Source organism: Telmatherina bonti (assembly GCF_933228915.1).
Source record: "Telmatherina bonti genome assembly, chromosome: 18".
NCBI classification, from domain to species: Eukaryota; Metazoa; Chordata; class Actinopteri; order Atheriniformes; family Telmatherinidae; genus Telmatherina; species Telmatherina bonti.
Genome location: NC_136616.1, coordinates 32,445,364 through 32,460,780, shown reverse-complemented (window position 1 = coordinate 32,460,780; position 15,417 = coordinate 32,445,364). Strand labels below are relative to the sequence as shown.

General features: G+C 44.5%; 1 protein-coding gene across 1 annotated transcript; it reads left to right on the top strand.

The window, feature by feature from the left end:
- On the top strand, positions 1–14,926 carry LOC306769496 (type II inositol 3,4-bisphosphate 4-phosphatase-like; the record flags this gene model as incomplete). The annotated part of the gene is made up of 17 exons (XM_079258119.1): positions 1–87; positions 292–361; positions 462–609; positions 1,984–2,114; positions 4,588–4,695; positions 4,774–4,882; positions 7,584–7,749; positions 7,823–8,029; positions 8,130–8,238; positions 8,373–8,566; positions 9,203–9,326; positions 9,524–9,650; positions 9,725–9,865; positions 10,789–10,886; positions 10,960–11,057; positions 14,290–14,444; positions 14,689–14,926. The coding sequence occupies 17 exons, from the start codon at positions 1–3 to the stop codon at positions 14,924–14,926; spliced, it is 2,310 nt and encodes a 769-aa protein (XP_079114245.1).
- Positions 14,927–15,417: the final 491 nt, after the last annotated feature.

The following is a 15,417-nucleotide window of genomic DNA, read 5'->3' as shown; positions in this document are numbered from 1 at the left end:
ATGGATGGAGTGAACGAGATCGGGGAGGTGACGGTGTCGCGCCTGCAGATGGAAGATGACAGCGAAGATAAACCACCTGAACACAAGGTGGGTGCAGAGAAACTTGTCTTCCTTCTGCTGACGCTGCTGTGAGACACTTTCCTCTGTGGTTTCTCTGGGGGTTTGTGTTGTTAGATGAGTCATTTGTGTTTGTCGGGGACATGGCCACAGGAAGCCCAGAGAGGACGGTGAAGACAAGAAGAGAGGAGCGGTATTTTCACTGTGTTTGGTTTGTCTCTGTCCTTCCTGCAGTGTCCCGCGCTGTGCGACGCTCTTCACAGCTCCGTGCAGGACAAAGAAAACAGTCCGATGATGAGAGCTGGTGAGACACGGTGACAGCGATGTGTTTGCTGCTTGACTTTTCCCTTCTTGACATTTACATGTGTGTGTGTGTGTGTGTGTGTGTGTGTGTGTGTGTGCAGCACTGTGTGGGCATGTGTGTAAAGTGTACAGGTTTCAGACAGAGGACCAGCGGTGGCTGCTGGTGAGGGAACAGATGTCAGAGACGCCGCTCTCCTTCTGCTTACCCAAACAGCTGCTGAGCATGCTCATCCAGGAGCAGACAGACAGGTGTGTTCATTCAGAACGTGTATGTTGGGTTGTTCTGGCTGAGCATCAGGTGGCTGACACTCTGTGACTAACTCCGACTTAATTATGGAAGTGAGGTTTAAATCATGAGATTAAAGCAGCTGGAGTTGCATTCACTAATTCACCTGGTTGGACCCGTTTTTCCTTTTAAAAAGGCCATAATTGTTGGTGCCATGGATTCAACAAGGTGTTGGAAACATTCTCCAGAAATTTCACTCCATATTGACATGAAGCATCAAACAGTAGCTTCACATCATGATGAGAATTTCCCTAAGCTGCTCTGCTGGACTGAGATCTGGTGACTGTGGAGCCGTTGGAGGACAGTGAACTCATCGTCATGGTGGAGATGATGTGAGCTTTGTGACATGGTGCATCATCCTGCTGGAAGTTTCCATCAGAAGATGCTACACTGTGCTCAGAAAGGGATGGACATGGTCAGCAACAATAAATCCCTAAGTACCGTGTTATGTTGGTCATGAGGAGCCCAACGTGGACCAGCAGCAGCCTGAAGCGTTGATCCTGACGGCAGGATGGATCCATGTTGTCATGATGTTTCCAGCAGATTCTGATCCTACCATGTGAATGTGGAGCTGAACTGGAGACTCATCAGACCAGTTTCTCCATCTTCTATTGTCCAGTTCTGGTGAGTCTGTGTGAATTGTAGCCTCAGTTTCCTGTTCTTACTGACAGGAGGGAACCTGCTGTGGTCTTCTGCTGCTGGAGACCATCTGCTTCCAGGCTGGACGGGTTGTGGGTTCAGAGACGATGTTCTGCATGTCTTGGTTGGAACCAGTGCTGACTGGACTTCTTGTTGGTTTTCTATCATCTCCAACCAGTCTGTCCAGTCTCCTCTGACCTCTGACATCAACCACTGGATGTCTTCTTTTCTTCAGACCTTCTTTGTAAACACTGGAGAAAATAAATACTCACATACATGTCTCTTCTCTTCCTCGTTCTGATGCTCAGTTGGAACTTCAGCAGGTCGTCTTCATCATGTCTACACGACTAGATGCGTTGAGCTGCTGCCACATGATTGGCTGATTAGATATTTGCATTACCAAGGAATGGAACATGTGGACCTGATGAAGTGTATATATTTCAATGATGACTTTGTGCGGCGCCTTATGTCTCATATCATGCTTGATTTGAAGTGTTGGTTCATCACTTGAAATCTTTCATTTTTATTGAAGATTTGTTTTATTTAATCTGCTTTATGTTTGAATCTATGAATAAATGTAAACATTGTGTCGCTGATAAAAACATGTTCATGCTTTAGTTCCTGCAGTCATTGCTGCGGTCATTGGCCAGTCAGAGCTGGTTTAAAAGTGTTTTTTTTTTTCTCTTTTTTTGTCTCAGAGTCCTGCAACTGAAGGAGCTGGGGGATCTTTCGCCCCACTGGGATGGACTCCGCCATGACGTCATCACCCACTGTAACCATCTGATTGGCTCTTACCAGGAAACGCTGGCCGAGCTCAACAAACTCTCAGGTCAGACACCAACAATGTTTTCACCTAGTCAGCAAAGTACAGAGTAGTTAAATGATTTGGGAAATTATTCCATATTATGTTTCCCAGAGGAAAAAAACACAAGCAACAATGGCAGCTACGCGGGGGCTACGTGGCGGCTTTGTACTTTCTTCGTGGCGGCTTCGTAGCAGCTACGCGGGGGCTACGTGGCGGTTTTTGGCGCCTTTGTAGTAGCATTGTAACACTTTTGTAGTTGCGTCGTGGGGGTTACATGGCAGCTACGTGGCACTTTGTAGTGGCGCTTTGTTGTGGCTTCATGTACTTTGTACTTTCTTCGTGGCGGCTTCGTGGCGGTTTAGTGTAGGGTATGTGGCGCTTCATAGTGGCTTTGTGGCGGCTTTGTGACAGCTACATGACGCTTTGTCGTGGCTTCGTAGTGGATTCGTAGCGGCTACGTAGCGCTTTGTGGCGGCTTTGTGGCGCCTTTGTAGTAGCTTTGTCGCGGCTCTGTATTTGTGCCGTGGCAGTTACGTGGTGGCTATGTGGCGTTTTGTAGTGGCGCGTCGTAGTGGCTTCATGCCGTCTTTGTACTTTCTTTGTGGTGGCTACGTAGCACTTTGTGGTGGCTTTGTAGTGGCTTCGTGGCAACTTTGTAGTTGCTTCGTGGCAACTTTGTAGTTGCTTCGTGGCGTCTTCACAGCGGCTTCTTGGCAGCTACGGGGCGCTTCCTGGCGGCTACGATGCGGCTTTGTGGCGGCTACATGGCGCCTTGTCGTGGCTTCGTAGTGGTTTCGTGGGGGATTTGTAGCGGCTATGTGGCGGCTACGTAGCGCTTTGTGGCTGCTATGTAGCGTCTACGTGGCGGTTACATGGCAGTTACATGGCAACTACGTGGTGGCTTCATGGCGGCTAGGTGGCACTCTGTAGCGGCTTTGTGGCCGCCACATGGCGCCTTCATGGTGGCTACATGTTTCCATGTTGGTTTTTACTGCTGCAGAAAACTGTTACTTAATATGTAGAAGTGATTGAAGGCAAAGGCATTGTCTTGCTGATGGTTCCTGTTGCCAAAAGACAACAGGAAACGATGACGCACACTAAACAGTGGTCGTGTAGCTCGCTTTGCTCTAAGTGGTTTATCAGTTTAACAGAAAGCGTCCAGTGCCAGAAGATGAAAGAAATGGAAAGATGGATTCAGTTGCATGTTTTCATAAAACTTGCATCAACATCAAAAAAGCAAAGTTCTTGTTGGTAAAACTACTCAGTACAGGAGTGAGTTCCGCCATCATTAACCACGTTTACATGGTTTACAAAGGTTACAGTTCTAATGAAACCATTCACATGTATCCTGTAAAGGTTATTCTGAACATGACGTCCTTTTTGATGTTGGAAAAGCACCAAAACATGCCAAATAGCATGACAAAACCAGTTGACGACCCACTCTGTTAGGGTCAAAATCGCCATTTCGGCATTTTCCTCACCTGATATTTGAATGAACTCGTCGTAGGGCTTTCATCCAACTGACACCAAACTTGGTCGGGATGCTTAGAAGACGTGTGTGATTAAAAGTTGTCCTAACTGTTTGAATAACTCTAAGCGCATAGAAGGGCTTTAAAGTTTGATGTCTCACCATGAAAAACAAAATTGATATACCTCCCAGATAAAACAACATATTTGCACCAAATTTGCTAGATATGATGCTAGTCTCATCCTGAAGAGGTCTATAAATCAATAATTGGATTATCGATTAGCCACGCCCCCTGGCGCCTGGAAGTGTTGTTTTTTTCTTAGGCACCCATTTCTCTGGCTTTATGTACACCACCAAGCTCAAATTGACTCAGCCAGCAGAAAACATGTTGGGGAAGATATCTGGTGAAAAGCGTTGCTCTACAATGGCGAATTATAATATGCCGCCATGACATCATAAATAACCATAAATCTCTCAGTTTTAAACTGATCACCATTAAACTTATTGGGATTAATCAGGGTCTGCTCCTGAATAGATTGATGTGACCATTTCTGGTCTAGGCCTAAGAAAATAAAAAACTCAAGTTGCTACACCAAACATAACCATGGCGAATGATGCTCCAACGCCATGAAACAGGAAGTACCTGTAACCAAGCCAAAAAACCTTTGATCTCTACTAAACTTAGATAGTGTCAACTGAGCCATGTCGAAATACGCTGAAAAAGTCCAAATATGATTGTTCAGTGCCACCTAGAATGTTTCAATTGATTGGCCCTGCCCACTCAATTGACTGACATGCATGAAAATTGGGACACAAATGCTCAAAGTGATGATTTACAAAAAACCCTCTTGGACCGATTGCCTTTATGACCCATTTTGCAAGATGGATGCCGAAGTAGCCGTCGATAGGAGCCGTGTGGCGGGAAAGTGGCAATAGATCTGTTGTGTCTTTTAAACCAGTTAATGCCAGTTATATATGTAGATTTTTTACAGAGTGTGACTTGGTTTTGTTTTAATGTTCTTCTCACAGCGTCATCCTGCTTTAAGTCGAGCAGCACCAAGTCCGACAGACACCTTCAGTTTGTTCCCACCAACCTACACTCACAGAGGATGGAGGTCACCAGTCCGAACAGCACAGGTACCGCCCAGCAGCTGCTCCTCATCCTCCATCTGTTCACCTCCAGTCTCTAAACCTTCCTCCTCTGCGGTTCTCCAGGCGTGTGGTATGATGTCATCACGTTTGGCGCTCCGGCCGATCATCACCGCGCCTTCAAACATGGAGGTCTGAAGAGGCTTCTCAGCAAATACTCGCACCACAGGAACAGGTGACCTCCTCACCTCCACCTTCCAGATATTTCACACAGTTTTAACTCCTCTTTGTGCTTTTTTAAAATCCCCTCTCCATTCGTCCCTGCATCCATCTCCGCAAAGTGTTGGCTGATGTTGGTTAATCTCCGTCATCTCTCTGTCAGGATTAGAGGCGCTGCATCGTAGATTAGGACTCAAATAATTTCCGTTTAATGGAATTGTTTGGCTCCAGCGAGGTCATCAGTCTGGATGAAGCTTTTACACAGAAAAGTCAGAGTTATGGTCTGTTATTCATCTGCATCTGCTGTTGTGAAGTAAATGGGCCCCAACAGACATTTCACAGCTTCATGTGTTAAATTTTTATATGTCCTTTTACCCTGCAATTTGTAACCATGGCCAGCAATGTCGTCAATGCGGCTTTCCACCACTTGGTGGCAGTATTTTGTCAGTCAGTAGTTTAACAAGCTCCAGTAATCAGAAGAAAACTTAGCCATTAGCCTTTAGCAATGGTTATAGAGAGGATGAAACAATAAGATGAAAGCAGTCCCTTTAACCTCCTGATCCGAGCCCCCTGCACAGGAGGAAGCATGAGATTTGTGCAGATGTTTGTCCATGCAAGGTAGCAGTAATGCTAACATGTAGCATAGCGGCATTATGGGGAGAAACTCTGCTAAAAGACTCTACCAAGCATCTGCATCCACACCCAACACAGTTCAAACCCCAAGCAGTTATATGGGTATGTCATAAAGACATGATCAGTTGGATCCAACTGATCATGTCTGTATATAAAAAGATGGACGGAGCCTCTGTGACGTCACCCATAGGTTTCTGAAGAGCTGAATTGAAGCTCGGTGGGCGTTTCCTACCATCGCCATCTTGGCAGGGGCATGCGTGTCGTCTCCCCTGATAAATACATATATGGGCAAAGAGTTGGAGCTGAGAGTGGAGCTGTGAGCATCATGGTGGATGATTGACATTTAGCGAATGCCAAGCTGCCTGTGGCTAAGAGCTAACTGAGCTAACCCGGAGCTAACAGGAGCTAACCAGCTAACAGAGGTGAGCGCGCTAAAGCTAAGTCAGCCGGCTAAAAACCGCGGTTGTTCTACGTTCTTCTTACTTGAAGCGGGAGATCTGGTACCTGTCAATCAAAAGGCCCCTGAATATGCTCAATTTTGAGATTAAATTACTTTTAATCTAAAAAAAGCGAGTTAGAAAAATTCACTCCCCCCACAGTTGTCATGAAGGTAAACCTGACCTATTAAACTGGAAATGGATTTTTGAACCAGGCTGTAAACATGTTTATTTCTACTGTGAAGTTGGTCTTTTTAACATGGGAGTCTATGGGGATTTGCTCTGTTTTGCAGCCCCTAGTGGATGAAGGGGGAACTGCATTTCATCTCTGTCCATCATTGATACACAATCTATGGGAGAAATTCTGCTAAAAGACTCTACCCAGCATCTGCATTCACACCAAACACAGTTCAAACTCCAAGCAGTTATATGGGAATTTAATAAAGACATGATTAGCTGGATCTTTGGAATGGGCGTGGCTTAATTTTGATGGACAAGCCATGTGACCAATCATATGCAAGGGAAGAATAGGATCATACCGTTACATGAAGGAAGGGGGTGGACTCTTATAAGACAGGGGGGAGTGTAGTGGGACAGAAAAGATTTGAAATATAAGTGAATGAGGAAAAAGTGGAGAAATCTGTGAATTTGTCATTAAGTTTAGACTTTGTCTATAATCTGTCTATTTGATTTTATTCTCGGTCTGTGCTCAGTTGTTCACTTGTTAAAGGTTCGATGAAAAGCTTTAATAGTAACTGTATTTTTTTTTCTCAAAGTGCATAAAATAGGGCTTTTGTGTATAAAATTAAATAAAAAACTACTAGTACTTGTTCATTATTGTTAAAATAGAAGCTCTGAGTGATGTTAAAGAGCAGTCGTGGGAATTTGGCTAAAAACACAATTTTAAAAATAAAAAAAAAGATAAAATCAAATATAATATTTAAAATTCTTCCTAGTTTGAACATTTTATTTTAAAAATATTTATTTTATCATAACGTCATCAACTTTCCTGTTTTTCTTTTTTTGTGGTATAAATAATCTGTACTAGAGCTTTAAAGGTGGAGTATGTAAGATTTTTTAATATTTTCAAAATAAAATAACTAAAAAAATAACTACAATCATAATTAGATAGTTTTTTTTTAAAACATGTAGGTTTCAGGCTGTCCATATTTGATATTATTAAATTACAAGTTTATTTAATGACAAAGGCTCTTCTTAAATGTTTGCCTACCAGTAAAAAAAAAATGCTTTTTGTCATTTGTCATTCATTAAACTTGTAATTTAAGAACCCATCAAATATGGACAGACTGGAACCTGGAATCTAATTAGGGCCCTCGCCATACGAAGTATGGCAGGGCCCTATTGTTTTCCATATGTTTATTATTATCATTTTTATTATGATTGTAGTTATTTTATTAGTTAATTTATTTTGAAAACATTGAAAATCTTACATACTCCACCTTTAAATAGAATTATTTTAGCACCCAGATTTTACTGCATTTTTATTGTTAGCCCAGCGTGCACATGATGAATGAATCATCTTACTGGATTTAGTTCAGTCACTGAATAAAAATGAAACCAGTACAGTGTTGGTAGTTGACTGGGCCGCTTGCTACGGGTAACGTTGAGGTGCATCTCTGTCTCCAGCTCCGTGTCTTACAGTCGGGATGAGAGCTGCAGAGCCAGGCGGCTGCTGGCCAGCGTTGCCCAGCTGCAACCTCTCGTCTTCGGCCTCGCTGAGGAGCTCCTCTCCGTCTCCCAGGAGCTGAACGCCGCCCGGCTGCAGGAGGTCCTGGACGGCCTGAAGCAGCAGGTGAGGAGGAGGAGGAGGAGCTCCGGTTCTCTTCTTCAGACGTAAATGTGACGCGACCTTTTCTGCCACTCAGACGCAGCTGTTTGTTCACGCTCTGAAAGACGAGCTGGTGAAAAACGCCCTGATGGCGATCCACCAGCAGGTCGCTCCCAACTGCAACGGCGGCCACGTCCACGCCAACGGGTTGCTGTGCGAGAGCTCTCCGGATCAGGACGGACTGCCGTCGCTCCGGCTGCAGGATGACGGCCGGAGACACACGGAGTACGACGAGGAGGAGTGGGCAAGTTGGAGTGTGTGTGCAACCTCAGCTCACTTCCAGTGTGTTCATGTGTTATAAGCTGTACGTGTGTGTGTGTGTGTGTGTGTGTGTGTGTGTGTAGGACAGGGTGTGGGCGAATGTTGCCAAAAGCCTCAACTGTATCATCGCCATGGTGGACCGGCTGCAGGGCCGGGAGCGCCGTCTTCCGGAGCCGCAGGAGTCCAACGCCGGTGGGATGTCGTTTCACGTGTTGCTTCGTTGGTTTCTGGAAATTTTCTCCTGAATTCAGCATTTCGTTCAAAGTTCGTTCAGGTTTCCTGTCTGGAATCCAGTAAGTAAACTGGTTTTTCTTCCTCCCTTCCAGCCTCCTCTTCATCCTTCTCCTGGCAGGAGCAGCTGCTCCCGCTCGTCATCACTCTCAGGGATTGTGTGCGCGAAGCGGCGACGAAGGCTCGAGCTGCCATGACCTGTGTTGTCCTGCAGGGGGCGGTGACGGCGACTGTCGCGCGGGGGTCTGCACAGATGGTCCAGAGACGCCACGCCGTCTTCAGCCAGGCCGTGAGAAGAAGGATTATTTCTAAACTAGGATACAAGTGTTTAACTAAGTTATCTGTAGTTTTTATATGATATATGATACGATTTTTCCTTTTATTTTCATTCAGGATATTAGTTTCTATTTGATCTTATTTAAATTCTTTAATCATTTTATTTAATTTCATTTTAGTTTTTGCAAATATTTTCTCTTTTATGTCTTTTATTTATTCTCAATAATATTTTTTTTTATTTTAATCTAATTTAGTTTTGCTTTTTAGTTTTAAGTTTATGTGTAATTCAGCTTTTAAATTTTATTTTAAAAGCTTAAAAAAAGCTTTTTTTTGTTTATATTATTTATTTCTTTTGACTTAATTTAATCTTAGTTTGTTATTTCTATTATTTTATTGGTTTTATTTTTGGGGGGTTTTAGTTTATTTTAATTTTGCCTTCTTTGTTTTTCTTCATTTGGTTTTTATTTTATTTTATTTTTGCTTTGTTTTACATTATTATTATTAATATAACATTCTTTTTATTATTTAATTTCATTTCCATTTTTTTAAATTAATTAATTTTTTAATTAATTTATTTATATGATTTAATTTCTATTTTATTTTATTTTATTTGTGGTTTTCTATAATAAAGACACTTTCTGTCTGCCAGCTGCCAGCACTTGCTTGTGGCTTCATGCTGAAGCTGTACGGAGGCCTGGAGGATCCCGACTTCCTGCAGCAGCTTCATACTGTAGGAATCTTGGCTCAGTTTGAAGGACTGCTGAGCACCTATGGTATACACACACACACACACACACACACAGACACACAGGTTTCTAACAGAATAATGACAAAGACGTGCTGCGTCAGTTGAACGATTTTCTTTTTAGTGTTGAACAAAAGTCAGATTTCTGTAAACCTTTCATCGCTCAGCAGTAATAATTCCAGCGTAAAACGGTGTTCCTCTGAAACATCCTGGTGTGTCTGGCAGGTGATGAGGTAGGAATGCTGGAGGACATGGAGGTGGGCGTGGCTGATCTCAGCGGCGTGACGTTCATCATCACTGAGGCCCAAACGGAGCAACCGGCCGACCTGCTGCCCACGCTCAGTGGAGCATGGTGGGAAACGCACACGCTGGTCACACGCACACACAGAAAGTGCAGCATCATCATCACCGTGTTTATCTGAACAGGGACAGTTTGGTCGTCGAGGTGCCGTTGCCCCCGGAAACCTTCGTCTCTCTGCCTCAGCAGCTAAAAGACGGCGGATTGATTCGAGTCGAGCCGCTTCTGTTTAACATCGGGATCAACCAGCATCAGAGTCTGGCTGAGAGGTGAAGAAACACAATCATTTAGAATAAACACACAAATAGTGACTTTCTGTTTAGTTTGGAAATGTCGCATGGTACAAAGGGATGTCCTCCACCTCACATTTCATTTTTAAACTCTTTTATTTTTATCTGCAAAGAGCAACAAAAACATGTTTTAATGCCAGTTTGCCACACACAACTGCTTCGCGCTTATGTGTTCTCATTCACTTAACACCGCGATTGGTTACTAAGCAACCAGGCTTGCTACTAACTAGCCATTATTAGCATGCAACCGGCTGTTAGCTGAAAGAAACGTTTATACAACATAACACATCAAACCTTAATAATAAGCACACATTAAACATTTTCACCAAACAATCACACATTTCCCAATCTCCCTTCTTACCTGCAAAGAGCAACAAAAACACGTTTTAATGCCAGTTTGCCACACAACTGCCTCGCGCTTATGTGTTCTCATTCACTTAACACCGCCTTTTTGCTGAAGAGTGCAGCGAACGCGCCCTCTGCTGGTAGAAGTTTGGCGCTACATCATGCTGGATAACATTAAATTTCTGAACAATAAATCGACTTTTCTTCATCAGAAAAACAACTTTTCACAACCCTTTGAACATTAGCTGTATTAAGTACAAATAATTATTAATCAAATTAACATGAAAATAACTGTCATTTGAGTGTAGAGACCCACTGATGACTCAGTTTAGGGTGTGATTATTCAGATATGTTAGCGTTACCGTGTGGTTGGAGTCATCCAGAGACCACCAGGTGAAACTCAGAGCAGGATCAGGTTGGAGGACGACCACCTCTCAGCATGTCGGATTGTTTCATGATGATAAAGTTTCATTTAGTTTCTCTTGATCTCTTTTACTGTAGTTCAAATTAAACAGAAACCATCATCTTGGTCTGTAAGCTGCTGATGTTCCTCTCAGGTTTGGAGACAGTTCCCTGCAGGAGAGGGTGAACCAGCAGAGCTGTGAGCGTCTGAAGGCGTATTGTAACACACTGAGGGACGCGCTGCCTCACATGGGTAAGTCTGCTGATGTGGGATCAGCTGATTTCTCTGACCATCTGAAACGAAGCGGCTCCTCTCCTCCTCTCAGCCGGCATCCAGTCGCTGGCAGACCTGCTGTCGTCTCTGGATCGCAGTGTGGAGTCCAGGAAGAGGAAGAACGTGGAGGTGCTGTGGATCGCAGCCATGGTAGGATGATCACCATGCTGACTCATAAACACTCAGTTCCTCTGGATGTGTGACGGATTTTCTCTTTATTTCTGAGGTAAAGACGTAACAGGACTTGCTGTCGCATCTTCCTCTCTGGGAAAACATGACATCATTTACTGGGAACTTTCAGGGTTTTCCCGACTGCAAACATGAACGGACAGGAAATCAGACTGAAAGCCGGATCATCCTGCATGTAGACGTAAAAATACGGCGGATTTGTTATTTTCACCTCCCCGTATATTTTGGGTCATAAGGTGAACTTTTTGCAGAAATTACGTGTGCCGAGTTCCCAAATCTGTAAAGATGTTGAGTGATTTCAGTCAGCGCTCTGCTTGATTGGCTGTGAGACCATTCCCCGCCATCGTGGGGGCGTAATACGAGGAGAAGAGTGGTGAAAGAGAGGTGTATGTAAAGAGACTAGATCTGTGACTCCATGTGCGGCCATTTCACCGCGAGGGTGAAAAAATAAGTAAAGTAAATGAATTGTGAGCTCGCCATCATCCCGGGAGGACTAATAAAAGAACTAAAACCGCTGGATGTTGGTGTGAAGTTGGGAGTAATGGACGAGAGAACAAAGCTAAGTTGGGGGACCGATGGATGAGAGATGGTAAACACACCTGTATAAAGCCTGGCAGGCGGCGAGGAGCGAGTTACGCCACCATATGTGAGGGGATTGGGCGAACGAGTCTCCATCGATTGTTGTCCGAGCTTTCGCACAAGCCGTTGTCATCGTTTAGCGTCCGCCCAGCAACGACGCCGACTCTGACAACGAAGAGCGAGAAGTTCGTATGGTTGATGCTGAAACTGTCCAGCGGTTCATTTCCGACACAGACGATGAGGAGTTTGATGGATTTATTACAGCAGACTGATGAAAAGACGCGTGTTTTAAAATAAGTACCGATTTGCTTTTGTTTTTGTTTTACTTTTGTTTTAGCATGAACCCAACAAGACGGTGCGCCTTGTGGATGACCTGAAGACAGAAACAGACTCCGTCATGGAGGCTGCGCCTTATAACGTCATGCACCTGAAAAATACGCAACTTCAAACTTAATGTGAAAGTCTTCTTTTGTTCACCAGGGCCAGATCTGGTCCAGATCTGGCTCAGATGGGTCAGGATCAGGTTCAGATCAGGTTCAGATCTGGTTCAGATCTGGTTCAGATGGGTCCAGATCTGGTTCAGATCAGGTTCAGATCTGGTTCAGATCTGGTTCAGATGGGTCCAGATCTGGTCCAGATTGGGGTCAGATGGGTCCAGATCAGGTTCAGATCTGGTTCAGATGGGTCCAGATCAGGTTTAGATGGGTCCAGATCTGGTTCAGATGGGTCCAGATCTGGTCCAGATCTGGTTCAGATGAGTCCAGATCTGGCTCAGATCTGATTCAGATGAGTCCAGATCAGGTTCAGATCAGGTTCAGATGGGTCCGGATCTGGTTCAGATGAGTCCAGATCAGGTTCAGATCTGATTCAGATGGGTCCAGATCTGGTTCAGATGGGTCCAGACCAGGTTTAGATGGGTCCAGATCTGGTCCAGATTGGGGTCAGATGGGTCCAGATCAGGTTCAGATCTGGTTCAGATGGGTCCAGATCAGGTTTAGATGGGTCCAGATCTGGTTCAGATGGGTCCAGATCTGATTCAGATGAGTCCAGATCAGGTTCAGATCTGGTTCAGATGGGTCCGGATCTGGTTCAGATGAGTCCAGATCAGGTTCAGATCTGGTTCAGATGGGACCAGATTTGGTCCAGGTCTGGTTCAGATGGGTCCAGATCTGGTTCAGATGGGTCCAGATCTGGTTTAGATGGGTCCAGGTCTGGTTCAGATGGGTCCAGATCTGGTTTAGATGGGTCCAGATCTGGTTCAGATGGGTTCGGGTCAGGGCCAGATCTGGACCCATCTGGACCAGATCTGAACCAGATCTGAAGCTGGAGTTCTGCTCGGTAGGGACACACAGTCTGCCGGCCTTCTGGTTCAGGCGCCCTGTTGTGTGTCAGACCCGTGTGGAGTATTTCAGATTAAAACGATGCTGAACACATTTAGAACCGAAGCTTTATTTCGGTTTTGTGACGGTACATCGCGTCGCTGCCGCTAAGCCATTTTTGTTGACACGCGTTCTTCTCTGCACTCCTGTGTGACACTGCCCCCGTGTGTCAAAACAGTGTTACAGCAACTGTTACAGCAGCACCACTCGCAATACAGAACATTGACGCTTTGGTTTACAACACCACACGTCTGATTGTTGCAAACGCCCGGCAGCTGCCGCCATGAAAGCGCCGAAATACAGAAACACAGTTCACTGTTGGTGAACCTGCAGGGCCACATTTAGATCACAAAGATGTGTCTGAAGAGGAATGTTTGAGCTGTTCTTCAACGAAGAGATCATCACTCTGTTCGTCCGTGAAACTAATCGGTATGCGGATCGAGTAAAAGACGCAAAGGGGGACGGAGCAGGAGGATCGAGTCGTGATGGTAGAATGCAGACCTGATCCTCACCAGTAAAAAGTCCCAAAGAAAAACTGTAAATGAACTTTTGTTTGTGTGTAAAAGACAATAAAAAAGACACAATGAACATATTTTTTCATTAGTTATTTTATCATGTACAAAATACTAGGCTGTTACAACAATAAACAAGATAGATACGTACCTTGGAAACAGGTCGGCAGGATTTTCTTTCCTGTTTGTGAAAAAAAACAAAACAGTTTTATCTGGAAAAAACATTTTTATGCACTGTGTTTTGAAGGTTAAACTGAAGAATAAAAGTATTTATAAACTTTGTAAAGGCAAAGCGTTAATCCTGCTCCTCCGTGTGCGGCCGTCCTGGAAGCAGAGCGTCGTTTTGGCTTAGTTTAGCGACGAGCAGCGGATCAGCAGGCGTGGAAAAGATGATGAGACCGCCTTCGTTGTCCGAACAAACTGGGTTTAGACTACATCATTTCACCGCACGTAGAATCGTTAAATTATTTATTTTTCTTAAAAAAATGAGTTAAATTATGAAACATTTATTTTTTTTATTCATTTATATTTTTATGATTTTATTGATTCTTGTCCAGAAAACATTCCATTAATGATTTCCTGATATGTCTGAGATGAGATGATGTCTTTCCTCCTAAACACACGTCAGACTGCAGCTGCTCTGGTTTTTATATGACAGCTGAAGCTGGATGACGTGGAATTAATCTGACGTGTGTGTGTGTGTGTGTGTTTTCTTGCGTGCAGCTGTGCCGTAAGGTGAACGGCGTGCGGCTGACGAGCTGTAAGAGTGCGAAGGACCGCACGGCGATGTCGGTGACGCTGGAGCAATGTGCAATACTACGGGAGCGACACACACTCGGTCAGCAACACTTCAGCTCGGCGCTGGACTGCATGCGAAGGTGTGTGTGTGTGTGTGTGTGTTTTTAAACCCAACCGTCTTATTCCTCTAGTCCTCTTTTCTTTCCTTTCCTCCATTTTGTCTTAATTTACTGTTTAATCTTGTTTCCTTCATTAATTTCTTTTCTTTGTCTTTATTTCTTTTCCACCTCATATCACACACACACACACACACACACACACACACACACACACACACACACACACACACACACACACACATACATCCGCTCCCCCCTCCTCCAGATCCCGCCTGTCCTGGGGTCAGATGCTGGGCTGCTATGCCCACTCAGGGCTCTCTGTCTCTGGGTTAGATCCAGACGAGGTCCCCTCAGGCCTGCAGAGCTCCTGGCCCCTTCAGAGTTCGGCCCCCAAGGCTCCCAGACGGCACCTTTACCCGGTGGCCTTCCTCCTGGTGACCTCTCACCTCCTGGTTGTTTGGCTCATCTTCAGCCTGGTGATACTGCTGGCCAAATACCAGTAGGCCAGCGCAGACAGACTGGGAGCACTGGACCGAAATCCGTTTTAATCTCATCGTTTCTTCGGACTCGGAGAAGATGATGAAGAGGAGGTGCGTTTGGATGAGAAAAATCATCACCGAGGTGCCCAGATTTAGTCTGTCGTAAACGTGAGATTAAACACGTGACGGAACGATCCGGGCGGTGGTAAAAGCTGCAGATGATGTTTTACACGACTAAACGTCTGCAGAGGAGTTAAAACGTTCCCTACAAACCCCTCTGTCTTTTCCACTCGCTTCTACAGACTTCATCCTTTACGACAGAGTTTTTCAAATTTTTTTGAGCCACAAAACTCACAAGGAACACCACAAACCAAAATGTTTCATTTTTTTCTTTTAAAGAAAAATCCGTATTATTATTATTATAAAGTCATCTTGTCAACGTGTCTCAAAGAGAAATAAGACAAACACAAGAAAAAGGAATTTTATCATCTTTCACCTGGGCCTCTTCCGATGAA